We start from the raw sequence: 27,767 nt of genomic DNA, 5'->3' as shown, positions 1-27,767 counted from the left end.
TGACCCAGTGCTAGTTTGAGCAACAGGGGTCGGTCCAGACTCAGAGGTCTCTCCCTGCTGAGGCCTGCCTGGGCTTGGGCTCCCAGGGCAACCTCGACATTACCCTGAGGCGACTGCCGGACCCTTGCCTTCGGTGCCCTCCCTGCACAGCCCCCAGAACCCAGGTCGTGTCATCAGGGGAAGGGGCCCCCCCAGAGCCCCCAAAGCCTGGTCCTTGTCTGGGCCTACTACTGGGCGGTTCTGCCAGCGGGACCTCAGGGCCGTCAGGCTTCGGGGATCTCCTCCACCCGTACCTCTCCGGCGCCGCCGCCCCTCCCAGGCCCTCCGTGGGCGTGCCGGGCTGGGCTGGGCTGGGCCAGCTCTGCAGGGGGAGGGAGGCTGGGGTGAGGATCAGCTGAAATCAAAGCCGCCGCTCCCCTCCCCGCCACGCCGCACCCCTGCCGAGCCGCCGCGCACCTCCTTCTTTGTCACAATGTTTTTCAATCCGGTGAAGCAAACTGTCCAATTAGAGCCGGGGCCTCCGGCTTCCATCTTTGCCGACGTTTAATTAACACGCTCCTCTTGGCAGCTGCTGACAAGTTCCAGAAACAGGTTGTAAAGGGTTTTTGTCTTTACCCAGCATGGAAAATGAGGGGTGTTACATCTCGGGAACATGAATAGGTTGCATTTCAGCTCCTCCTCCCCGCCGCCTCCTCCCGCTCCTCTGGCAAGTGGAATGAAGGCCTGAGTGCGTATGTACGTGTGAATTGCGAGGCGGACGGGGAGGGCGATTTGGAGGCAGGAGAGACCTTCTCCTCCCTCTCCCCTCACCCCTTCTTCCTGGAGTCTTTGCTCCACAAAGGATCTGGATTCTGCTTATTCTCCAGCTGGCACACTTTTGCCTCACCTCCTTTTTAGCCATACCAAACCTTGCCATGCTGATTCCCATCCCTGGGTCTCTGCCCATGCTGTCCCTTTGCCATCCTTCTGGTAAACTCCTATTCAGCCTCCAAAACCCTGCACAGGTGGCCCGCTCTGGTAAGCCACCTGGGTATTGAATGCCTGCCAGAGTTCAGGGTGGATTCTGGATGTCAGTTTAATCCCCCAGCTACACTGTGAGCCCCCTGAAGGCAGGAACTCTGTGTGGTGGCAGGCCTTAATAAGTGATGGAAGATCTGAATTACTGCAACATTCTCCCAATCTGGAGGGAAAGCAGGACTGGCATGGCAGGGAGGAAGGCGGGAAGGGTTGGGGGAGGGGAATTGGCCACAAAAGCCCTATCTCTCTACCCTCTCACCTGCCTGAGTGCCCTTGAAAGGGAGCCGGGTCACATGGAGGGCACAGTGGGCATGGTAGTTTCACAAAATGGGTGTTTCTGGGGTGGCTGATGTGAAGTAAGGAGGGGCCTTGGGGAAAGATCCCAGTACAAAAGCTGAGTCCTGCTGGGGGAGGGTGGGGGCGGGCTCCAGGCTGGGCAGACTCCAGCACCCTGAATTCTTCCTCTTCAGCCTGGGATGATTTTCCTTGCAGTGTGAGTGGCAGCTTGCGGTGGGAGGTCAGGACTGAGACGGGAGGTTTCCTGGGTCTTTTTCTCCCTCAAACTGGCCCTGTTGGAGCATTAATACCCATTCTACAAAGAACACCAAGAACGTTTTATTCACGGAGGCTACCATCTGCATGGCACAGAGAGGCCTGGAGGTTTCAGGGGGCATGGGAGATACTGGCTGAGGGGCAGGAAGGGAGTGGAAGAGCCCAGCAGTCGGTGGTTGGCAGCTACGTTGTCTCGTAGGAGCGCTCGGGTCCACTTCCAGCCCCCAGCCCCACTCCTGCCTGCTTTTCTCAGGATGTGGCCACCAAAACCCCTGGTGGCAGGCTTCCTGCAGCCAGAACCTGGCTTGGATGCCCACTTTGTCTATAGCTCCTCCTCCATTCTCAGGCAGGTCCCCTGGGATGAAGGCGGAGGGAGAGATGGAGGCACCCTGGACCGGGCCAGCAGGTGGAGTGCCGCTCGCCTTGCTCTTTTGTTCCCAGCTTGATCAGCACTGGCTCCTTGGGGAACGCTGGAACAGTCTGTGGAGCCTGCAGGGAGAGCCAACAGCAGCGGGCCACTGTCATGTTCTGCAGTAGCCCCTCGGGCACCTTTTCCTTTTCTGAACGAGATGGGCAGCATTAGAAGCAACCGGTGACAGCCTCTCTTTTCTCTTTCCTTAGACCCCAGCATCCTCTCCTGACACATCACTCAGCGTGTGTCCCAGACACAGCTCTTTCCAAACTCTGGTCTTTGAAGAGGTCAGATAACTACGATAAGAGCAATGATAGTGACCTGGAGAGACCCCAGTTCCTCCACTTGCGCTGTGTGGCTTTGAAGATCCTGAACCTCTCTGAGCCTTAATTTCCTCATCTATTAAAAAGAGGAAAGTAACTGCACCTGTCTGTAGAGATCTCTGAAGGGTCAGATGCAAAAGACATGAGAAAGGGCTTGGTGCATTCCACAGAGGGAGCAAGGAAATGTTAGTTGATGGAAAAAAAGGAAGGAGAGAGAGATAAGGAAGGAAGGAAGGGTCTCGCCTGAGTTGATCTACTGAACAGAGCCAGACCTTCTCATCTCCACTTTTATAAATGAGGAAAGTGAGGCTCAGTCTCTGGGGTGAAGAGTTCCTCAAAGTCACTCTTCCAGTCCAGGGTGCTTTCCACAAATTACCGTGTCTGTCCAGTAGGCGCAGAGTCTGACTCTGAGTGCCTCTCCCACCAACCCCAGCATGCCGCTGTGGGTGGGTGGGTAGGGGGGTGTGGGAGCTCACATCCTCATTTCTTGATGCTTTCTTTTTGCCCCTTTGCTGGTGGCATCTGATTCCCAGAGTTGGGCCCCCACTGACAAGCCAAGCCCATGCTCACCTGCTTCTCACTTGCCCTGGGAGTTTAAGGTTCTGAGGGCTTGAGGGTGGGGTCCTCAGAACGGAAGACAGTACTCTTCTGGTCCTTGGGCATCTGCAGAGAGAGGAGGCAGCTCCGAGGGCCCTGCCCCAGGCCGGGCAGGTGTACCTGGTGGAACTAGAAGAGCCTGGGCAAGTCAGGAGCAGCAAATGGTGTGTGGCGGGCGCCACCTTGTGATCACTGTGCAGTTTGCATGCCGCAAAGCAGGGCAGTCTTTCGCACAGGTATCTGGCTCCTAGTTCACTTAGCCACTGTCCAGGGTGCTAGGGCACTGCAAGGCCAAGGCACAGTCCTTGACCCACTAGAGCAATGGGAAGGCATTCAAGTGAAGTGCACAGTGACAGTAAGAGTTGTAAATGCACGCAAGAGACTGATAACCCAGCCTGGGGGGATTCCAATTGTGCTGAACACACTTTCTGAAAGAGGAGTAGTAGTGTGCCAGGTGAGAGGCAGCAGGGCAAGCTCCCTGAAGCGCAGGCAGGTCCAAAAGTGAGGTAGGGGGAGATGCAGGGGAAGCCAGAAGTGGATTGGTAGGTGCAGTAGGGGTGGGGCAGATCAGCCCAACCTTGGCCTCAAGGCTCAGATTTGATCCTAAAGACTCCCTCATCTGTTGTCCTGGGGAATATCTGTCTCACTTCTGTCCTCTGGGAAGCCACCTTATCTCCCAGGTAGACGACCCAGAGGCCAGGGGCCATGGGAATGGCTTGATGGTGGCTTACTTCCATCGACATGGAATTATATTACTTCAAACTGAGCACTGCTGAAGAGTATACAGCACGGAGAAGGTGTGAACTTAGAATAAATTATAAAGATCAAAACAGAACCAAGAGGGAATTCCCTGGTGGTCCAGTGGTTAGGACTTGGAGCTTCCACTGCTGCGGCCGCCCCAGTTCAATCCCTGGTTGGGAAACTAGGATCCCACAAGCTGTGCAATGGCAAAAAAGAAAAGAAAAGAAAAGAAAAAAATAAAACAAGAGAGAACTTCTACATGTGGGAATTGATAATGTTTTTTAGTTTATTTCATCAGCATTAAATCTGTGTGGTTTCTAATTGTGGTGTCTGAAATAGTTTAAGTTCTGACTTCAAATATAGAATGAAAATAATTACACTGCTAAAAAAATAAAGTTTATTCAGAATGTAATAACACAAAACACTTCTTATGATAGAGAGATAAAGAAAAAGAGCAGGATACCAAATCGAGTATAATATCATCTCAGCTATGTATGAAAAATCAATGCCGATTTTAAAAAAAGGGCTGGAAGGAAATATATCGAGACTATTAATAGTGCTTGAATGAGGGTGATGGGATTTCTTTCTATTTTTCTCTATTTCCAGATTTTCTTTAATGAGCTTCTATTCATGTTATAATTTAAAAAATAATTTAAAGAGAGTGAATTGAAAAGGCTTATTAGTTATGTACATAAAATTGGATTACCCTGAAAACTTCTGGTATGATTTTAAAAATACAGAGCCAACTAATCATAGGAGATGCAAATCAAAACCACAATGAGCTATCACCTCACACCTGTCAGAATGGCTATCATCAGAAAGTCTACAAATAACAAACGTTGGTGAGGATGTGAGAAAAGGGAACACTTGAACAGTGTTGGTGGGAATGAAAATTGGTGCAGCCACTATGGAGAACGGTATGGAAGTTCCTCAAAAAACTAAAAATAAAACTGCTATATGATCCAGCAATTCCACTGCTGGATATATATCTGAAGAAAATGGAAACACTAATTTGAAAAGATATATGCACCCCAATGTGCATAGCAGCATTATTTACAATAGCCAAGATATGGAAGCAACCTAAGTGTTCAACAACAGATAAGCAGATAAAGAAGAAGATGTGGTATATAGAGAGAATGGAATATTACTCAGCCATAAAAAAGAATGAAATTCTGCCACTTGTAACAACATAGATGGACCTGGAGGGTGTTATGCTTAGTGAAATAAATCAGAGAAAGACAAATACTGTACGTTATCACTTATATGTGGAATCTAAAACATAAAATGAACGAATGAATATAACAGAACAGAAACAGACTCACAGATACAGAGAACAAACTAGTGGTTACCAGTGGGGAGAGGGAAGGGAGGAGGGGCCAGATGGGGTAGGGGATTAAGAGGTACAAACCACCATGTATAAAATAAGCTACAAGGATATAGTATACAGCACAGGGAAATATAGCTATTATTTTATAATAACTTTAAATAGAGTATAATCTATTAGAATATTGAATCACTATGCTGTACATCTGAAACTAATATAATACTGTAATTCAACCATACTTCAGTAATAAAATAATACAAAGCCAAATGAAGGACCATGATGGGCAGACCCTTGTCTCAGGGGCCACAGACACAGGCTAGGTCCTTGCCCTTGTCAGGAGGGGGAAGTGCAGGAGGCAAGAAGTGCCCTCTGTGTCATCCTCCATCACCTAATGCAGGTAAATACCTCTAATAATGATTCGTGGGGAGGAAGGCCATCCTGAAGTCACAGAAAGCCCAGACTGTGGCATGTTTTTTGTTTTTTGTTTTTTGCTGTACGTGGGCCTCTCACTGTTGTGGCCTCTCCCGTTGCGGAGCACAGGCTCTGGATGCGCAGGCTCAGCGGCCATGGCTCACAGGCCTAGCCGCTTCGCAGCACGTAGGATCTTCCCGGACCTGGGCACGAACCCACGTCCCCTGCATCGGCAGGCGGACTCTCAACCACTGCACCACCAGGGAAGCCCTGTGGCATGTTTTTAAAGAGACTGAGTTCTGTTACATTCTACTACTTTTAGCTTCTAGAACAATGTTTCTCAAGTTGGATTTTTGTACTAACACTTCTCTGGATGCTGGGAGAAGTGTTAGTATAAGACCACCTGGGAGCTTGTTCCCATGCTGAGTCCCAGGCCCTACTGAAATGGAATTTCTGGGCTAGCCTCTGGGAGACTGAGTTTTTCCAGGTGGTTCTTATGGATACAGAAGCTAAGCACTGCACTGTGATTCTGAACCCAGGCTGTATATTAGATTCACCTGGGAGGTTTTAAGTACTGAAAAATTCTAATGCCCAGGCCCTTCACAAGGCCAATTAACTCCAAGTCGCTGGAGGCTGAGACCTGTGCTTGGAAAGCTTTTAAAGCTCTCCAGGTGATTACAGTGTGCATGTAAGGACCCAAACCCACTGGTCTTGGGCAGTGGTTCACAGATGAGTTTTTCATCAGAGTCAGGTGGAGGGCTTGTAAACAGTGCTGGGCCCCACCTCTTGAGTTGTGAAATCAGGAGCTTTGGGTGGGACTTGAGAATTTATATTTCTCAGGAGTTCCCAGGTGGTGCTTCTGCTCTGGGGAGCACAGGGGACTAGGCTTTGGGAATTACTCTAGAATGCTCTAGAATGAAGCCTTCAACCCCCAGGAGACACAGCCTCCTGGATAAAGGAGCAGGATGACACAGGCTCTGTCCCCCAACCCTCAGCTTCCTGCTTCTCAGGCCCCAGCCCAGCTGATGTGGTCCAGGGAGAGGGGAATGCAGCCGCCCTTGTGTGGGGGGACAAGTCAGTAAAACTCACCTCCCAGTAGATTGCATCCTCAAAGCAGTTCTCATCAGCGGCTTGTCCCCAGAATGGCAACTTCAAAATGACCCCTAAAGGAAGTTGGAGGTCAGGGATAACTTCTTCTCTACCTACCCAGCCCTTTCCCTTGACGGAAAAATCCCCTCAGTCTCACCGCTATAAGTGCAGAGACAAAGGGTTTCTGGGAGCCTCAGCTGACCTCTGGCACACACTCTTAGGTCCCCCAACCACAGGCCCCACCTTCTCTGGCCCAGCCAGTCCCACTCACCTACGATGATGCCGCCCACCAGGGCCATGGCCAGCGACACAAAGAGACCAGCAGCCTGGAACTTGCCCTGTGTGCTTGCGTTCCAGCTCAGTGTGGAACTTCCAAAGCCAAAGGCAAAGGCAAGCCTGGGGTGGAAACAGGGGGCAGGTCAGGGCCCTACGGAGAGGCCAAGTCACCGCCTGCTGCCACCCCACACATGAGTGGACACCAAGGCTCAATGACCCCTGGGCCTTCCTGTCTACAAAATGGGGACACTGGAAAGATCAGATGATCTCTAAGATCCTTATGGAAGGACAGAGGTTGAGGAGAGAAGGCCCATGAAATAGTGGTCCAGACTGGGCAAGAAAGGGGATAGAGACACAGTCTTGGACCTGAAAGGAACAGTAGGAAGGAGGAATGGAGAAGGAAGGAGGGAGCTCAACCTCCCTCTACCTCCTCCATTCTTACCCTTCCTGCCCATACAGCTCAGTGTTGGCGGAGGCTGCCGTCACAGCACCCACAATGCCACCTATGATGCCGGGCATGCCATGCAGGTTGTGAATGCCGCACGTGTCCTGGATCCGCAGCCGGGACTCCAGGAATGGCTGGAAAGGGGAGATAGGTGCTGCTCAGGCATGGGGCTATGGCACAATGTGGGGAGGCCAGGATTCTGGAGGCTCCAAATACAGAGACCCCGGATTCCCCAGTCCCACACCCCCTCCCTAGGGAACGCCCCCCACTGTCAGGAACACAGAGACCCCAGCATTCTCCAGCCCCCAGACCCTGGCCGGGGGCCCTCACCGTCAGGTACACAAAACCCAGGGTGGAGATGATGCCGCAGATGAAGCCGATGACGAGGGAGCCGTAAGGCATGAGCATCATCTCGGCGGCGGTGCCCACGGCCACCCCTCCCGCGAGCGTGGCGTTCTGGATGTGCACCTGAGCAGGGCAGGCAGAGCGGGCAGGAACTCAGTCCTCTCCCAGAGTAGTGTCCTGGAGGAGCTGACCCATAGCCCAAGTTGACCTCCTATGCGTGGGTGCCACCTGGGAGCCAGGGATGTCTCAGAGTGCATCTCAGCAAGCCAGGAGACTGCGGAGGGCTCCAGCCTGGGCCCAGGCTTCGGACAGCCACCCCTGTGTTCTCTGCACATGTGCGACCCACACCAGCGCTCTGGGCTTTTTCCGTGTGCACAAATCAGTGTTCTTGTGTCCATGCCAATGAGTTCCATCAGCACACCTGCATGTTCCCTTTGTATCTGGCTGCCACACATCCTTGTGTGCCCAGGTTTGCATGTCTGATGTTCTCTACGTGTCCGTGTGCCAACGTCAGGCACCTCTGGGGCCTATTCATTCACACGCATCCATGTCAGACTCTGTGAGCCTACACCAGCACCAGCTGACTCTCTGAGCGCCTACCTGCACCATGTACTGTGTCACTGGCTTGTGGAGATGTTGTTTCCTCTCCAAAACAAGCCCAGGAGGTAAGTACAGTTATCTTTTGACGTTTGCAGATGAGGAAACTGAGGCACAGGGAGGTTAATGTACTTGCTGAAGACCACACAGCTAGCAAGGGGCAGAAAGGTGTCTTGATCCAGGTCTTCGTGGAGCCACAGCCCCTGACCTTGACATTATTCCATGTCCCTCCCTGCATGTGCCCACGTCAGTGTGTCTGATTCTTTTCCCCCTGCTTCCTGAGTCCCCACCTCTCTGTGCAGTGATCGGCCAGTGCATCCAGGGGCTCGAGGCTGTGTCCCGGAATAACGGGTACTCCTGGCAGTGTCTCGACACACATGTGCCCATGTCTAGAAGCTAGTGTCAGAATAGCAAATAGAGGGGTGGTTGTCTTTTTACAGAAAAATCTACCAACACCCATGGGGTTTGGCCCCTCCCGCTAATGACAGAAACACGTCCCAGTGGTGTGATATGAAGGACACTGGGCAACACCACATTCCCACAAACCTCCCAAATGCATCAGAGGGATTCCCCCCTTTGGTGTGTGGGATAGGGCAGGTGAAAGCAGTGCTAGGAGGGCTGAGGGCCAGTGTCTGGAGGATTGGAAGTTTGTAGAGGGGAGGTGCTCAGTCCAGAAGAGCTGTCAGCACCCAGGCTGTGGGGAGGAGAACGAGAGGAGCCAGTTCATCCAGAGCAGCCGGCATAATAGAACCTCCAAGAATGTGGTTCTGGACTCTGCCTAAAGCCAGCTATGTCATCTGGACAAATCATTTATGCCGGAGCCTCCGTTTCTTCATCTGCAAGATGGGTGCGATAACCCTTATGCTGCCTGCTTCACAGCGCTGTCGGCGGAGCGTGGTGATCAGTGCCCACTGGGCACAGGCAGTCATGGCCGCAGCTCCCCCCAAGGCTCCCCACTGCTCCCCCGCCCCACGCTCACCATATCCAGCTTGCCCTTCTTATGCAGGACGCTGGACAGCGCCACCGCAGTGAGCACACAGGCTGCCAAGGAGCAGTAGGTGTTGATGACAGCTCGGTGCTGGGCGTCTCCGTGATTGGACACAGCTGAGTTGAAGCTGGGCCAGTACATCCACAGGAAGAGGGTGCCTGGCCAGACCAGACAGGGCCGGTGGGCCCGGGAGAAGAGGTGTTAGATGGGCCCAACGGAGCTCAGGCAGGCATCCTGTCCTTTAGCTACAGAGATGTCAAATGACTCACACGCCCCAGCTATTTCCCACCCCTGCAGATCTATTCATGCTGGGATCTTCTTAGAAGGCCCTCCCTGCCTTACTTACTACCTAACTCCCACTGAGCCTTCCACTCTGCTCCAGGAAGTCTACCTTGACCCCATAACTGGGCAAAATGCCTCCCACCGGCTTCCACAGCACCTTGAGGGAGAATCTTTTTCTCCACTGTAGGGAGATTATCTGGTGGCATGGCCATCTCTCTACTACACTGTGAGGCGCTCCTTGGAGGCAGGGCTGGGTTTTAAGAGACCAGAGAGGGTGGCTGATACGTATTCTCTGGAATGAATGGACACTGGAAATAAGAATGTACACCTTGCCTAGCCTAGGGATGGAGTGAACAGTTCCTGGTTACCACTGTGTCTGCCCTGGGACATCCTAGGGAACACACAGGATGACTGACCAACTTCTTCCAGCCCCATGGGGGAAAGGGACAAGTATCTGGGATCCTGGAAGTATCTATAGGCGACCTCTCTCTGCACTTCCTCCAAAGGGAGCTGGCAGCCACCTCACAGGGCGCATGGGGATCAGCTGTGAACATGGCAGCCTGAACTGCTCATGGTGACCTTCACCCGTCACAGTGGTCCTCACCCGACATGGCAGCCCTCAGTCATCACGGTGGCCCTCAATCGTTATGGAAGCTCTCACCGATCATGGCAAAGAGGTCCGAGTGGTACACAGAACTTGGCCTGTCCTTGCTCTGATATAGGTTGGGTCGGTAGAGGATCCAGGTCACTGTGAGCCCAAAGTAGGCGCCGAATGTGTGGATGGTCATGGAGCCCCCTGCATCCTTCACCTGGGGTACAAGGGGCCTGTAAGACTCTGACACCTCCTCTCTCTCCCTCCTCAGAGCACTCTCCCACCTCCCCCTACCCACAGACAGAAGTTCAGCTGTCTTTTGACTCCACAGGCTACAGGAGGGAGCCTAGGGCCCCTTATAGATCAATCAACTGGCAAGGGGAGAAAGTGGGGATCCCCTGTACAGCTATACTTCAATAAAAAAATAAAGAGGGGGATCCATGAACCCAGGCTGTAAGCCTGTCAGCAAAATGCCAGGGCATCCTCACCTAACAGATGAGGTTTATGGCCAGATGGGGAACCCAGGCCTGGAAAGGACTTGCTCAGTCACACAGCTGGAAGAGGTAAAGCCAAGCTAGGACCCAGGGCAGTGCCCTATCTAGTCTGTCACCCACTAGTTTCCAGCTTATCTTAATTCCTGGGACCTCGCCGCTGCCCTCTGGGGTCTCCCCTCTCCACATTTCCTCCTACACACCACTCCTGGCCCAACACCACCCCATCCGGACTGCCATTACCCATCTCCCCTGCATCCTATCATGCTCCTTGCCCTCCAACCTCCCAGCCAACCTCCCACCATCCGCCCCATCCCCTCTCCTCTCTCCTGTCCCCCAGAGTCAGAGCAGGCAGATTTGGTGCCCTCCCCATCTGTCCAAGTTCCTCCTTTACAAAGTGGGACAGGTCCTAGTGACTTAGCAGAGCTGTCTTGAGGATGAAACTAGACAACTTGTGTAAAGCACTTGGCAAGCATGTGACACTCCACAGGGGTGGATGATTGACTGATTTAGTCTTCCTCCCTGCCCCCAACCTCCCCTCTCTTCATCTTCCTCGTCCTCCCCACTCAGGAAATCCCCATCAGAATCACAGACTCGCTTCTTCGCTTTAGATGGGAAACCCAACCTTGTGTCCAAGGTCACAGAGCTACCTGTTGAATAGTTGACGGAGCTGAGTTTCCTGACTCCCAGCTTAGTGGGTGCCTCTACTAGCTATGTGACCTTGGGGGAGCCCATTACCCTCTCTGAGTCTCAGTCTTCTCATCTGTAACATGGGGGTAATAATTGTATCCATCTCAGAGATGGGAATTAAATGAGATAACCCATGTGAAGCATTCAGAGCAGGGCCCAGGCAAGGGCAAGTGCTCCTTAACTGTCAGCAGTCATTATTGTGTTTAAACTTGGCTCAAAGAGAGGCCAGAAGACTGTCATGCACTGAAAGAATTTCTGCAGCAGATCAGGGAGGGGTTTTGAGGGCCAAAGGAGCCTTCTCTGCCTCTAAATTCACACCCAAGATACTACTTCTCAGCCAATTTCAGATCTCATCTGTTGACCCCACTGTGTACCCCCTCACCTAAGCCTCACTTCTTTCTCTCTACCCACCCCAATCAGTCTCCAAGGTCTATTTGTTCACCTTCCTTATAACTCTTGTATCATCCACTTTCTTCTCCTTGTACTAACCCAGTCCCATTATCTGTCACCAGGGTGACTAAAACAGCCTCTTAACCGGACCCTTTGCCTCCAACTGTTCTCTTCACCACAGCCAAAGTGACATTTCCATTACATGTGTCTGACCGTGTCACTCTCCTGCCTGAAACCTTCCATAGCTCCCGACTGCCCTCATGATAAAGTGGAGACTCTTTGGGACTTCCCTGGTGGTTCAGTGCTTAAGACTCTGCGCTTCCAATGCAGGGGACTCAGGTTCGATCCCTGGTTGGGGAACTAAGATCCCACATGCCGCACGGTGCAGGCAAAAACAAACAAACAAAAAAATAAAGTTGAGACTCTTTAACACAGTCTCTGAAAGTCTGAAGATCCATGTTCCTCTCCCTACCCTGTTTCCTCTGCCTCAAATGCCCTTGCTCATTCCTTTGCCTGGTTATCTCCTACTTGACTTCTAGTTTTGATATCTCTTCCTCCAGGAAGCCTCCCTGACCTGCCAGGTGCTGGTTCAGGCCTTCCTCCCCTCCCTTCAGGCCACCTGGCCCTGGAGCTCAATCCTTGTCTCACTGCATGGTCACTGTCTATTTGCTTCCTGGCCCCCTCACTAGACTGTGAGCTCCTTGGGATGGAAACAAGAGTCCTGCTCACCTCTGTATCCCAGTGCCTGGAGCATTGCCTGACATGCAGTTAGACTCCAAAATTCATTCCCTTGACAAATATTTCTTGAGAACTTATTAGGCATTGGGCCAGGTGCCGGGAATAGAGACGGTCCAGATAAGATAAGGTTTCCCATGCTTATCAGATAAGGAAACGTGCTATGAAGAAAATAAATTAAGGCAATGAGAGAGAGAGTGACTGGGAAGAGGTAAGGTAGAAGGCAACACTGGGTAGGAGAATCTGGGAGGGCCTCTCTGAATAGGTGAGATTCCAGTTTAGACCACAAAAAAAGGACTTGTGGGGGATGAGCATTCCAGGTAAAGGGAACAGCAAGTACAAAGGCCCTGAGGTGGGACCAAGCTTGGTGTGTTTGAAGAGCAGACAGCAAGGTATGGCCAGAGCACAGAAAGATGGGGAGAGAGTAGATGATAAGCTTGTAGAAAAGGCTGGGACCAGAACATGTAGGGCCTTATAACAAGTTTGGATTTTATTTGAAGTGAAATTTTAAAAACCAGGGTTTTAATCCGGGGAATGGTCTTATATGCATTATTAACAGAGCACCATGGCTGCTGGTGGAGATTAGCCTGAGGTGGTGGGTGGGGCGAGGATGAAGCCAGCGAGGGACTTACTTCCCTGGCCATCCAGTAGTTAAACTCTGTGCCTCCACTGCAGGGGGCATGGGTTCAATCCCTGGTAGGGGAACTAAGGTCCCACATGCCTGGCGCGGCCAAAAAAAAAAGGATGAAGACAGGGAGATGAGTCAGGAGGAAGGGATATGGTGGCTTGGACTAGTCTGGTGGCTGAAAAAAAATGACAAAATGAATGATTGAATGTAGGGTGGCCTGAAAACAAAAACCCTGTCAGTGGGACTTCCCTGGTGGTCCAGTGGTTAAGACTTTGTGCTTCCACTGCAGGGGGCATGGGTTCGATCCCTGGTTGGGGAACTAAAATCCTGTGTGCACAGCATGGCCGAAAAAAAAAGAAAAGAAAAAGAATGGAAATCATGTGCTCACAATAGTGGAACAAAAAAGATTAGGGTCCTGGATCCCAGATGATACTGAGGAACCACTATACAAGCCCTGATCTCCCTGCTTCTGAGAAATAAACTTTTGTATTAAAAAACAAAAAAACCCCAAAAATCCTGGGGGTTTTCAGGCACAGTCCAAATATAGAGGAGCTGGGGGCTAAGAAATGGATGGGGTCCCTGAATAATCCCTATACCTGCAAATATACCAAAGAGGTGTCTGAGCAAGAGTCAGCAGCCTAAGGTGCCCCTTACCTGGGCCAGTGAATTGGCCAACTCCAGGGGGCATCATTCCTGCCATAGAGGTCCACGTGAATGGCACCTCTGGAGTTGTGCAACCTGTGAAGCTATACATATCCACCTTGGCCACTCCCCTGGGAACTTTTCTTACTGATCTGCCCCTTCAATTTACTGTGCCTTTTTCTTGGCAGAGCAATCTGGGAATATGTGTGTGGAAGAGGATGTGCAGGAACATCCCATTCTTTCCATCTGATATACAGGAAAGAGAAAGAAGAGAGAAAATCAGCATGTGAGGAACCACTTCTCTGCGTAGCTGGTGGACTGATGTACCAGGTAGACTATCATTCCTGCCCGATAAATGTCATTACTCCTGCTTTACAGATGAGGAAACTGAGATTCAGAAGGTTAAGTGACTTGCCAAGCTTGAATTGAAGTCAGCTGGCATGTCTCCTCAGCTCTCTCTTTCTGTCCCCCTCCTGCCCCCATCCAAGTGTCCCTTCCACCCCCATCCCTGTTCTGACCCCTGCTCACCTCTAGCAGGCTGAGGAGAATGAACTCATTCACTGAGAAGAGAGTCACTTGGAAGAGAGTCATGATGAGGAGCTGGACAGGGCTGACTTTGCCCAGAACTGCCCCAAAGGCGACACAGACAGAGCCCACGCAGAAGTCCGCATTGATGAGGCTGTGGGGAGACAGGTCAGGGGAGGGGCTGAGGCCACAGCAAGAAGTGGCACTCCAAGCCCTGGGGAGTCTAGGAGTCTAGGTTGAACCTAGACTTTGGTCACTTGTGGGTTTGGGCTTGCGGTCTAAACTCTCTGAGCCTCAGTTTCATCATCTGTGGTAATGGGCACATAGCATCTTAGAGCTACTCTAAGAATTGAAAGAGGGCTTCCCTGGTGGCGCAGTGGTTGAGAGTCCACCTGCCAATGCAGGGGACACGGGTTTGTGCCCCGGTCCGGGAAGATCCCACATGCCGTGGAGCGGCTGGGCCCGTGAGCCATGGCCGCCGAGCCTGCGCGTCCGGAGCCTGTGCTCCGCAACGGGAGAGGCCACAACAGTGAGAGGCCCACGTACAGCAAAAAAAAAAAAAAAAAGAATTGAAAGAAATAGCATGTGAAGTATCCAGCACAGCAGTGGTACATACTAGATGCCACACCCTTCCTTTGCGGCCCCATCTCAGGCCCCCACCCCTCCTTGCAGGCAGCTTGCGTTTAAGGCATCCAAGTGGTCTGGCTGCTGTTGTTGAATGTGGCCCATATTTGGGGCCTTGCCCTGCCCTCCATCTTCTACCTGCCCTTCCAGAACCTCTTCTCACCTGCCTCCTCTTCAGGAAGCCTTCCCCAATTCGTCTAACCAGATGTGGTCTCTGCCTCCGAATCCTTATCTCTCACTGTGCACACACCTCTCCTGCTGGCTACCAGGGCCTTGCTTGGGTTTGAGTTATCGTGACCTCCTCGTCACCCTACTTGGGAGAGAGGATATGTGTCCAGGGAAGAGAGAGGGGCCTTCCTGCAGGCAGTAGGGAGCCGGAGGCTGGGTGGAGGGAGGGGGCAGAAAGGCCAACAGAGAGAATGGAGGCAGAAGGGCACATAGGCCCTCCTTAAGTGTGGACCCTGAAAGCCCAGCCAGCCAGCAGAGGCAGACATCATGTGGTCAGAGGAGACCCTGTTTCCATCCGTGTGTCCACTTTGCCTAACCCAGGCCTCCGTGGGCCCTGCCAGCAGCAACTCTGTCCTGGATTCCAAGGCAGACTCTCAGCGTGGCTCTCCGAGTCATGAGCGTTGTTAATTGGAGTTCGTGTAAGGACAGCAGGGGCTACTACTTCCTTAAGGCAGTCACATCCAGGGGAGTGCCCCTCCCCCATGTTCAGGTGTGTGTGTGTGTGTGTGTGTGTGTGTGTGTGTGTGTGTGTATGTGTGTGTGAATCAGGAGGTGAGAAGTAAGAAGCCAGCTGATTGTAGGGTCAGTGCGTGGAGTGGGGGCAGGGCACTGTTCCCTCTGGGTCCCTCCCCAGACAAAGGATGTTCACTGGAATGTATGCTTCACTATGAGCCTTGTTCACTGCTGAGTCCCCAGGGCCTGGCTGCATGAACAATGACAGCTGCTAAGTGCCAGGCACCTAAATGCCTGCTCAGTACTGCTCAGGCCCTCCTGTACCACACCCGAACCAATGATGGGAAATGGAGGCTTAGAGAGGCCGAGTTATTTGCCCCAATTCCCATAACTGCAGCCAGAAGACCATCTGACAGAGGTGACCACTAGGAAGGAGTGAGAGGGAAAGTACCAAAGCTCACACCTGGGCCATCAGCTCCCAGGAGATGGAGATCTGGATTTCACCTCTCAGGCAGGGCCTGCAGAGGGGAACTACCCTGGAGTGACAGGTACGATCTGGAGGACTCGGCAGCAGGGACAGGACAGAAGCCAGGAGAAGGGTCCACAGGTCAGGTCTGGGGGCGACATGCTCATCTCAGCCCTGGGCACCAGAGATCAGCTCTGGCTCAGTTGGTGAAAATCATTTCCCTGAAAACCAATTTGCCAAAACTCAAGTTGTCAAGTGACTAACTTGTTAAATATCTGGTTCAAAAAACTTAACTCACAAAAGTTTACAATAATTCCCTTTGAACATTTAAAAAAATACTTTTGTTTTGCATTTAGCCATAACTATTTTGCTGTGGTGGCCAATTAAATATATTACAGATATTTTTATGCTTTGGGTCTATGGCTCTGGGAATGAGAATTTCTTGTGTATCTTAAACAGTAGAGTGATATGCACGTCACGGATTTTATATACAAAAAGACTGACTTCTTGGTTCTGAAACATTTCCTATCTAGTCGACTGTTTTTCCTGTTTCTCTTAATTCATGGAGTCACTAATTGGCTTAAGTGAATTAATATTTTGCAAATACTTGGCATATGTTTAAAATTTCAGGCACCTGGCTTATGATACCTGGTTGGTGCCCTATATGTGACAGCAGGGATTTGCACTTTAAACGTGGTTTATAACAATTTGCCTCTAAACCCTTTCTGTAGACTTGGTTTTCTGATTTTCTCCCATGCAACACAAATTGCTATAGGTTTCACAAGTTGCCATGGCCTAGAGAGTTTGATAAATGAGACATTCAGTGAAGTGACTGCTTGGCAACTTGGTTTTTGGCAAGTTGGCAAATTTATTGTATAACCTGGTGGTAGTGTTGGGGGGAGGGATACACTGAGGCTCCTAGGAGGTCTCCTCAGACAGAGGGAGGGGCTGAGTTACCTGATGTGAGCGGGTGGTGGTATTCACCAGACCAAGAGATTATCACAGAAAAGTGATGTGGATAGTGGTGAGAAGAGATGGGGATAAGGTGCCCCCTGGAGGCTGAGGCAGGGAGGGGCTTCAGTCCTAGGTCTCCACACCTGCCGTGGGTGGGGATACCGGCAAGTCAGGGAGAAGCACTCCATTCCGTCCACAATGAACCTTAGGAGGCTGGTTCAGGCAGCCCCACACTCCTTCCCCTCCTCTGCTACCCGCAACACCGCCGCCTCCATGGGTTCCATGGGCTGAGGTCTCTCAGGGCAATTTTGATGTTTGATGTGTCAAAGGGGAGGGTCTGGCTCTGGCCCCTGGAGAGAAGAAGCCTGGCCTTGTGTCCCTGCAGCCCGCGTCTTAGGAGGAGGGAAAGCCTCCAACAGCACTTGGACACCATTAGAACTCCCACCTTGGGGACTCGTTGATCAGGAAGTGAGTGAGCGAGTGTGTGTGGTGTATGTCGCAGGGCCCCGGGTACCCTGGTTGGACGATGAGGACCCAGCTCACAGCCCCAAGCCCCGGGCTCCGCCCCTGGACCCTCCCCTCACCCGGGGCCGCGCCCACTGTGCTCGCCCCGCCACCGGCGCCGCGCTTACTTCTCCACGCCCAAGAGAATGTAGCGTCCGTCAAAGGAGTGGAACCATCCCTGCATGAGCAGCGCCCACTGGATGCCGAAGGCCGCCAGCAGGAAGTTGAAGCCCACGGCGCTGTAGCCGTAGCGCTGCAGGAAGGTCATGAGGAAGCCGAAGCCCACGAAGATCATCACGTGCACGTCCTGGAAGCCTGGGGGGAAAGCGCAGCCGAGGGTCTTGGCGGCCTGGCGAAGACCCGCCATAGCCCTAGGTCTGGGCCAGCTCCGCCCGACACAGAGCCTGTGTCTTCCCTGCCGCTGGCCGGAGCGGGCCGCCCCCGAAGCCGGTCCCGCCATGCCCGCATCTGGATCCTGAGGCTAGGCGCAGTAATGAATGGCTCTACTGCAAGTAGAGGAGCCACTAGTACCCCCATCAAGTCATGATACAAACTACTATGTATAAAACAGATAAACAAGGTCCTACTGTATAGCAAAGGGAACTATTCAATAGTTCTATTCAGTATATTGAATAGAAACTATTGAAACTATATTGAAACTATTCAATATATTCAATAGCCTGTAATAAACCGTAAAGGAAAGAATATGAAAAAGAATGGACTTCCCTGGTGGTGCAGTGGTTAAGAATCCGCCTGCCAATGCAGGGGACATGGGTTCAGTCCCTGATCCAGGAAGATCCCACATGCTTGTGGCAACTAAGCCTGTGAGCCACAAGTACTGAGCCTGCACGCCACAACTATTGAACCCACGTGGTGCAACTATTGAAGCCTGCGTGCCTAAAGCCCGTGCTCTGCACCACCACAATGAGAAGCCCAAGCACTGCAATGAAGAGTAGCCCCTGCTCTACACAACTAGAGAAAGCCTGAGCACAGCAACGAAGACCCAATGCAGCCATAAATAAATAAATAAATTCCTTTTAAAAAAAATTTATTAAAAAAAAAGAAAAAATATATTTATATATATGTATAACTGAATCACTTTGCTGTACACCAGAAACTAACCTAACATTGTAAATCAACTATACTTCAATTAAAAAAAAAAGACCTTCTGGAGTGAACTGGTCTAGGGGAGCAGAGGTGGGCCCCCCGACTTTAGACCACTTAGACCACTGGGTTTTAAGGCCAAGAAATGCCTGAGCCCCCCCCCTCAGGAGATGACAGCTCCCCCTCACCACTCTCACCAAGGGTGGGCGTGGGCAGCTAGGCATTTGAAACTGGGGCCAGGCTGTGGATTACACCCAGGGTCTAGGGCCTTGCCCCCTCAGCTCCATTCTTTTACTATGGAGAAGTTAGTCTTATCTAGCCTAGGAGTCCCTTGACTGGCCATGAACATCGGTTGATCACCCCCAGAAACATTGCCACATCCCACCCCCACTCCCAGCAAGCACACCTTCCAGCATCACTGAGACCTGAATTAGATGTCTCTGGAAAGTCACTTAACATACTTGATTCTCAGCACCTTCTGCAATGCTTACTCACAGATGTTGCGTAGATTAAATGCAGACGTGTATGTAAAGCACCTAGCACAGTGTCTATCCCATAATAGATGCTCCAAATGGGCATGTCATTATTTATTGCTACTTGATTATCATTTATTGTTACTTAGGTATAGTCCAATTCTCAGTTCTGACCCAACCCTTCTACCAATTCACAGTGTGGCCTCGACAAGCTACTTCCAGGACTTCCTTGGCGGTCCAGTGGTTAAGACTTTGCACTTCCACTGCAGGGGGCATGGGTTCGATCTCTGGTCAGGGAACTAAGATCCTGCATGGTGCAGCAAAAAAGAAAGGAAGGAAGGAAAGAATAAAGGAAGGAAAGAATAAAGGAAGGGAGGGAGAAAGAAAGGAAGGGAGAAAGAAAGAAAAGACAAGCCACTTCCCCTCTCAGAGCCTCAGTTTTCTCAATGATAAAACTAAAGGGATGGATTAGAATGATCTCAAGTGTCCTCCTAGGGCTAACATTGCATGGTTCTAGATTCCCAGAAAATAACAGAAGGCAAAGAGCTTTGAGAAGCAAAGATATAAGGCACTAAAAGGAACTACCACAGGTGTCACAGGACACAGGGGCCAGATGGAAGGGCTCTCATGGCCAATTCTGGGACAATTTGAGCACCAAAATAATTAGGTTACCATAACAAATTAAAACCATAAAAATATAGGAACTCAGAATAGGTAAATAAATAAATGAGATAGCAGGGAGGGCTCTTGCTTACAGCAGAATGCTGCCAGCCTGACAGTTAAATGTGGAATGAGCGCTGAAGTTGGAAAATCATAATTTTCACAGCAAAGATTCCATCAGTGGATGCTGAAATCCAGGGACAAATTTTTATGAAGAGCAGGACATTTGCCTTGTCTTAAAAGGGTCTCCCTATAGACTGCTTATGAGTTGCAAGGGAGGGGAAAAAGCACCCAGTAATTATATGGCAGAGAAATTGGGCAACATCTTGACTGGGTGATCAAAATGAACATCACCAGTGAGGGACAGATGGACAATGTGCTCCTTCAGGAAGATACTCTGAAAAGGACATATCACCTCTGTGGTGTTCTGGCTGAGAATGCATAATCCCACTCTAACCATGAGGAAACATCAGACAAAAAATGGGCAACATGCTATTAGAAAGGGGTGAGGCTGTATTCTTGAAAAAAATCAATATCATAAAAGATAAAGAAAGGCTGCCCATTTTGAGCATCTATTATGGGACAGACCCTGTGCTAGGTGCTTTACATGCACAGGAAGGGTCCAGATTAAAGAGGCTAAAGAGGGAGAGGGAAGGGTAAGCTGGGACGAAGTGAGAGAGTAGCATTGCCATATATACACTACCAAATGCAAAATAGATAGCTAGTGGGAAGCAGCTGCATAGCACAGGGAGACCAGCTTGGTGTTTTGAGACCCCCTAGAGGGGTGGGATAGGGAGGGTGGGAGGGAGGCACAAGAGGGAGGGGATACGGGGATATATGTATACGCATAGCTGATTCACTTTGTTATTCAGCAAAAACTAACACAACATTGTAAAGCAATTATACTCCAATAAAGATGTTAAAAAAAAAAAAAAGAGGCTAAAGAGACAGGTCAAATAAATTCAACACCTAACGCTAGACTGGATCCTGGACTTGGCCGGGGTGGGGGGGCGGGTGCAGGTGCAAGGGAGTGCTACAAAGGTTGTTACTGTGCCAACTGACAAAATTATATAGGGACAGTATATTAAAGTGCTGTGCAATGTAAATTTATGAAATTGATCACTGTGGTTAAAGAAGAGAATACCTCTATTCTTAGGAAACATTGTGGAGTCATTAAGGCTACAAGACCATGATGTGTACAACTGACTCTCAAGTAGTTCAGGGAAAAAGTAAGTGTGTGTATGTGCTTGTGTTTATGTGGGAAAAGAGAGAGAGAGAGAGAGAGAGAAGAGCAGATAGCTTAATCGGAGTTAAAGAGTATACAGTGTTCTTTGTACTATTTTTGTCTTAGCAACTTTTTGTAAATTTGGAATGATTTCCAAATTAAAACATTTTTTGAATAAAAGTGAACTGCAGAGCCCACCAGACCTGGCCTACCCACCTGCCTCCTCATTCTTCCTTTCCTCAGTCCTCCCCTCCCTCCTGTGCCCTGGTGTCACTGGCCTCCCCTGTGCTCGGTCCCACTCCGGGTCTTTGCCCGTGGTGGTCCCTCCACCTGGGATGCTGTTCCCACAGAATGGCCAAGCAACTTCTCTTCCTGCAGATCTTGGCAAAATGTCACCTCATCACAGAGGCCTTCCTGACCCCTGAGTTAAACTTGGTTCTTTCCCTCACAGCACCCTCTTCTTTCTATTCTAGTTCTTATTACAATTTGTAGTTAGGTTTGTTTGTCTAGCCCACCAGACTATAAAGCTCCAAGAAGGGAAGGCCAAGCCTGTTTCGTTCACTCTGGTATTCTCCATTGTCTATGAGAGTGCCCAGGTAGATGCCCCATAAAAATCCAGGAATGAATGAATGAGTGAATGAATGGTTACTGTCATGATCTCAGCAGCACCCAGATATGCCAGCCTAGGGCCCAGGTGGGATTTCACCATCAGGGGAGGCTGCAGGCCTTCTACCGTCCAAAGTCTCCTACCCACTGGGCAGATAGGCCCTGGTGCCCACAGCAGCCTGGCAATGCTTATGCTTGCCAGCCCCCATCTGCCCTCATCTGTCTCCCCTGCAGGCTTCCCTGAGGCCCAGGCCTCAGCCATAGACCCCTTGGCTAGCAGCCACCTGGACGAGGCTGAGAGAGGAGGCCCTGGCACATTGCTGGGTAAGGGCTGAGGGCATAGCAGATGATGCAAGAGAGCTGTGGGTGTCGCCCCAGTATGGTGCTCTGAGCTTTGCGCTTCTTGCGCAGACCTACACAAACAAACAGCAGCTCAGCTTAGGTTCCCAATGTGTGCAGCTGATTTCATGTATTATCATGTTTCATGGTTTATCACGTTTCTAACTGTTGTAGAGGAAGCTGAGCTAATGTATGTGAAGCACCATACACGGTGTTATGGTTATTCTTGGGAAGAAATGATGGGTGACAGACTGGAAAGAGAGGGAGAAGACACATTCAGACCACAATTACAAAAGCAGGGAGGGGACGTGGCAGGAGGGCAGAGCTGTGGGTAAACACAGGGAAGGAAGAGGAGGTTGCCGGGGTGGGAGGGAGATGCTGGGACTAGTGCTGGTTGTGGGAGTCTGAGATGACCCCACGGGTGGCAGTGAGTGTTGGGCAGGGTAATGTGGGAGGAATGGATCGTGGCCTTGGGGCTTGGAGCTGGGGTCTGAGATCAGGCAGACCTGCAGACAGAGCTGGCAGCTGGAATGTGGGAATGGTGAGTGGGAGCCAGAAACCGAGGATCTGCTAGCTTGCCTTGAAGCTAGCAGACCAGACAGGGAAGCTGCTGGCAAGGAGGTGGGGGGAACCCCTGGAAAAAGGTAGCATCACAGAAGGTGGGGGCCATTCAAGGAGCGGGGTGTCAGCTGTTTGGTGGCAGAGGAAGCATGCGGGCAGGGGCAGGGCTGAAGAGCACTGGAGGCGGCCTTCCTGGGGGGTGATGTGTAGTTTCAGGGCTGCCTTCGTTCTCCCTGTGGAGCAGAAGAGAGGCCTCAGCTTCCCAGGGCTTCTCCCTAACTGTCCCCACCTGGCCAGTTCTCTGTCCTTCTATGTGACTCCCTGGCTGTCCTGACCTCTGTCTCTGACCCTCTCTGCAGGTGTCTCTTTCTCCTCCCCCCGCCTCAGGCACACAGATGCCAGCTTCTCTCTCCTTGGGCACCTTCCCTATCCATTCTCTTGCTCATCTCTCTTTATCTCCCAAAGTCCTCATTAGAAGTACCACTTTATTAACTTATATTTCATAAAGTTTGATGCTACTGAAAATGCTTTTAATAATAATGGTCTGGGGACTTCCCAGGAGGTCCAGTGGTTAAGACTTTGCCTTCCAATGCAGGGGGTGTGGGTTCGATCCCTGGTTGGGGAGCTAAGATCCCACATGCCTTGTGGCCAAAAAATCAAAACATAAAATGGAAGCAATATTGTAACAAATTCAATAAAGACTTTAAAAATTGTCCACATCAAAAAAAAAAAATCTTAAAAAAAAAAATAATAGTGTGAAGGTCCGGAGTGCATGAACTTCAGCAGGGACATACCTCTCTGATCTGCAGTTTCATTTTCTGTAAAGTGGGGGATAGTAACAGAGCTCAGAGGTGTGTGGTGCACATTTAATTGGTCATCCAACCAAAGCCCTGGGCATAGGCCTGGCCCTTTAGCCGTTGTGCAATCATATTAGCTACTGTAATACTTCTCTTTTTCTCTTTCAAGACTGACTAGGTGCTTTGCATTGGGTTGGCGACTTGCTGGAGGACAGTGTAAGTTGTTAAGACACCTCCCCTCTTCCCCCTCCTTCCCCAGCCTGGAGTGACTCAAGCAGCCCAGCCCAGAACCTGCTCTCCACTGGGAGGTCCCTGATAGGGCAAGTCTGGCACCTGGTGTCCAGCTCTGAGAGCTGCCACAAGGGGGCACCAGTACACAGCTGTTCTGCACCCGCTTCCTTGCTCGCTCTTCCCTATGGGTCCCTAATGAAGCTGGCCTGAAGCTGGCCAAGTCTCAAAAATCTCTGAAGCCTGAAGACAAAGCTTCCCATGCTGACGGGCTATGGCAGCTCTCCCTCCTCTGCTGCCTCAGCACAGCAGGAGTGGTGCCCTGCAGCAGCCTGGGTACCAGCCCTTCCCATGCTCTATAGGCCAGCCCAGCCTAACCTGTTGCCTTTGAAACATACCGGCCAGCCCCTCAATTCCCCAAGGCTCTGTGCCCACCTCCCCCATGCCTCAGAGCTGACCAAAGAACCACCCCATCACTGCAAAACCTCCTGGGGAGGTGGCCGGGGAGTAGCAATGCGGCAGAGACTAGGGGAAGCTGGTTGGCTGTGCAGTGGGAGGGCTTGGCCTCACCCCTGCCTGTGCCACTGACCAGCTGGGCAAGTCTCTAACCTCCATCACCGGCACCATAAAATAGAAACAAATACACTCCCTGCCTGACAGAGCATGCAGAAAGCACTTGTAAGTGGGGAGAGCACAAAGGAATTTAAATGCTATAATAGTTCAAACTAATATTGGAAGAGACATTCCTCGGCCACATCTCTAAAGGGATGCTGAGCCTGCACTTAAACACCTTCAGCAACAGAGCACTCACTCCCTTCTGAGTAAGCTCGATACCAGCATTTACTGTCCTCTGTTTTCATGCCATGAGATGTGCCCTCCCAGCCACCCGTCATCTTCAATCTTCCAGGAGAGCCTGTGCATTAAAGAACATTCCCACTTCACAGATGAGCATATTGAGGCTCAGCATGGTTAAGGAGGTGGCTTACTCCATTTAGTGATGGACCCAGATCTGTTTAATTCCAAAGTCAACCACCAGGTTACACTGCCCTCTGCTTGTGGGAACATTGGTCTTTTATTAAATGGAGTTGAATCTGAGGTTCAGGTTCCCAGGAGCACAGGTCAAGCCTTGTTGCCTCGGTTTCATGAAACAGTCCTTCAGGTTTGAAACTGTGGCATCCTCTACCTTGGGTGATCTCCCTTCTCCCTTAGTTTTCCCAGGAGGCTTCAAGAGCCAAGGCTCTGATGGCTCCTCCTCAGGCCAACTTCCCCCAGACACTGCCTGGAGACCCTCAGGCCCCAGAGCACCAGCCCAGGAGGAAGTTCATGTTCAGCAGCCGGTGCCTGCAGCACGGCCTTTGAGGCCACTGCCAGGGCAGTTCCCCAGCTGGTTCTGTGCCTGCCGCCAAGGGGCCAGCTTGGGGAGTTGTCCTCAGGCACTCCCGGGCCCCAGCCTGAGCCAGCTGGAGCAGTACTCCTCTGGAAACCGAGATGCCCAGATGCTCCACTAATCCTCTGGGCGGGAATGAGGCCCACACAGGTGTTGACAGCCTGGAACCAAGAATCCTGAAAGTACCACAAGGGCTGCCCTCACTCCCCGCCCCTGGGAATTGCCTTGAGGCCCAGGAATCCAGGCACAGGGCCCCACCTGGGCTCCAACTCCTAACCATGGCCACTGGGAGCAAGAGGGGCAGGAAGAGAGGGGAAAGGTGAGACTAGGGGGAGGAGGGCAGTGTAGCAGGGTGGGCTCAGGTCCCCGGAGCTCCTACTCTGGCTCACTAGTTTCCTAGCTGAGTGATTTTGCAAGATACTTCCCCTCTCTGGCCTTAGTCTCCTCACCTGTAAAATGAGAGTCATAACATTGCCTTCCTCATGCAGAGGCGGTGATGACTTATGGAGAGATTGCATGTTCGGTTTGAGTTGCTGCCACTACTTCCTGCCCTTGCCAAGGAATCCTGAGGCCGAGATTCTCTCCCTACACTCCTCTCCTCTCTGTCACTTCCTGCTCAGATGACAAAGAGCGTCCCGGCAGTGGCAGGAGAAACTCAAGGCCCTCATTGATGGCTGGGACTACCTCATCCTGCTTAGTGACCTCCCTCCCAGTCTTTTCACAAACTTGAGCCGCTCAGCCCACATACCCGCGTGCTCTTTCCATGGACCCCTAAACTGCCCTGCTTTCCCCTCCTCACCATCCCACTGCTCTCCAGGAAGCTGTCACAGATCTCTTCTGCACAGAGCACTTGACCCCCTTGCTGAGGCCTGCGGTGTCGGGCTGTACCTCTCTGACGAGAGTGCCCATAAGCCCTGGTTTGCTGAGACAGTCATGGTTTATGCCTGTGTCCTGGCAAATTACTACTAGCACAAATTTCCCACCTCTTCACTCTCCAAAGTGTCATTTGGTTGATAAATTATGCGGCCACCCTATAGATAAGTGATCACTGAGTGAATAAAAGTAGAGCATGCAAGGAAGTGGGTGGGTGTGGAGAGAGTGGGGATAGGAGCTGGGGAGATGTGAGGATTGTACCCCCTACTGGCGTGGTTCTGTAGCTCCTATTAGAGGGTCTTGAGACCTTCCACTGCACAGACACATGGGGGACCTATAAACGCCCATGGGAGGCCTTGGCCCTGATGCTTTACCAAGGGGCTGGCTCTGTGGCCAACAGAGAAGCAAGAGCTGGAGGGAAGGAGTGAAACAGGCAAAGGAGGGTCTCAAGCTTGCCTGCCTCACCATTTGCTGGGTCAGTCCCCCGCCAAGAAGCATAAAAGTGGGCAATGTGAAAGGTAGATTTGGAGTCTAAACTCCAAGGCTACAGCTGTCAAGATCTCTTAAAACATGGCCCTGAGTAGAGCCCAGTAGAGGCTGTGGTGTCACCAACGCTGGGCACCCTCTTCTCTCACCTCCCTTCTTTTAGGCACCATATTTCTGTTAACGAAGCCTGTGATTTTGCTGGCTTTTTGGGAGGCACTTAATGTGGCTGGCTCCCACGGGGCCTACAGTCTCCTCCACCTCTACTTCTTTTCATGCAGGCTGCCATCCTGAATGTGTGTACTTATTTAACTGGATCTGAGTACGATGGGTAGAATCCCATTACTGAGGGTATACAAGCCATGGAGGGAAGACCAGTTTCTATAGGTGACTGTTCCAAAACCAACAGTCCATGACTATGTGAGCACCAACAGTCAGAAAGATTGTCTTTGGCTGCTGGTAGATGGTGTGGAAAACTAGAAAGCACAAGGGCATGAAGAGTCCTGGGCTGGGAGTCTGGAGGTTGGGCCGACCCAAGTGACCTTGGACCAGTTCTTCTAACTCCTGAATCCTAGGGCCTCTGTGTTTAGTGCTCTTCTAGCAATTGCTCCATTATGAAGTGAGGATTCCATGCCCAGCACCAGGCCAGAACTTTATGTGCAAGGTCTCAACCCACTCCTGGGAGGTAGGATCTATTATTATCGTCACTGGACAGATGAGGAAATTGAGTTTCTGCATTGTTGACATTTGCCTAAGGCCACCCACCTGGTTAATGGCAGAGCCATGATAGAGGTGAGGTCTGGTGATTCCAGGGCCATGCTCTTAACCACAGCACCACAGATGCGACAGAATTCAGGGGTGTTCTTTCTCCCTCTCCAAGCCAAAAGGTGGTAGGTGCCGTGGTCCCCCACACCTTTCCCAGCAGCAGGGCTGGTAGGCCAATGAGCCACCCCTGCAGCCCTCGACATTGGAACTACCCCCTTAACATGGAAAGCATGGGCACAGCTGGACAAGGGAACCAGAGTCACCCACTGGTTGGTGACCAAGATGAGACTCAGGTCTTTGGAAGATATCAAGAAGGGCTCTCTGACAGGGAGGCTGGAGGTCTCTGGCGGCACCTGGAAGGAGTGAGCTCTCCCTGGTGAGTTTTCAGAGGGTGAAAGGAATTTGTGTACATCGGGCCACTTCCCAAGCTTGATCTCCAGACACTGGGAAGTCCCCCTGGTGGGGAGCCTAAGAGGAGCGGGCCAGGGGGCCTGTGGGCAGCATTTCCTCCTCCGCTCCCGCCTGCCTGCCCCATGTTCCTGAGCAGCAGGCTGCAGAGGTGAGGCCAGGCGGGGCCCTCAGCCCGGTGGGGCCCTCAGCCCGGTGGGGACAGCTTGGATATGCCGCAGCTGGGCCTGCAAGGTGGTGGGACTTACTCGGGTACCGATAGTAGAATTCGTTGTCCAAGTCGCTGGAAATGTTCCTGGACATCCTCTCCTCGATCCAGTGGGCGTCGGCATCCAGGTCATAGCGCACGAACACGCCGAAGAGGACCACCAGGGCCACCTGCAGGAGCAGGCAGATGACCGGCAGCCGCCAGCGGAGATTGGTGTTCCAGGCCATGCTGCAGGGGGCGCCTGGCCGGGACGGGCAGCAGGCAGTTCGGACGCTCGGAGGCGAGAGAGGCTTTTAAGACTTCGGCAGGGGCGGGGCGGCCGAGTCCGG

The 27,767-nt window shown here is 51.6% G+C and overlaps 1 protein-coding gene across 2 annotated transcripts; it reads right to left on the bottom strand.

The window, feature by feature from the left end:
• Positions 1–1,610: 1,610 nt before the first annotated feature.
• Positions 1,611–27,767, bottom strand: RHCG (Rh family C glycoprotein). 2 transcript variants are annotated; one of them, XM_032624872.1, is made up of 11 exons: positions 27,479–27,767; positions 17,450–17,636; positions 14,096–14,246; positions 10,061–10,208; positions 9,109–9,275; positions 7,518–7,655; positions 7,185–7,321; positions 6,738–6,862; positions 6,467–6,540; positions 2,875–2,967; positions 1,611–2,058 (listed from the first exon to the last, which is right to left on the bottom strand). In XM_032624872.1, the coding sequence occupies exons 1-10, from the start codon at positions 27,663–27,665 to the stop codon at positions 2,899–2,901; spliced, it is 1,383 nt and encodes a 460-aa protein (XP_032480763.1). In that variant the 5' UTR covers positions 27,666–27,767; the 3' UTR covers positions 1,611–2,058; positions 2,875–2,898. The 2 variants fall into 2 exon arrangements, with proteins under 2 accessions (XP_032480763.1, XP_032480762.1); XM_032624871.1 differs by having other exon boundaries at positions 2,875–3,030; positions 27,479–27,697.

The sequence above is a fragment of the Phocoena sinus genome, chromosome 2, assembly GCF_008692025.1.
Source record: "Phocoena sinus isolate mPhoSin1 chromosome 2, mPhoSin1.pri, whole genome shotgun sequence".
Lineage (NCBI taxonomy): Eukaryota > Metazoa > Chordata > Mammalia > Artiodactyla > Phocoenidae > Phocoena > Phocoena sinus.
This window is presented reverse-complemented; position numbering and strand designations above follow the sequence as displayed.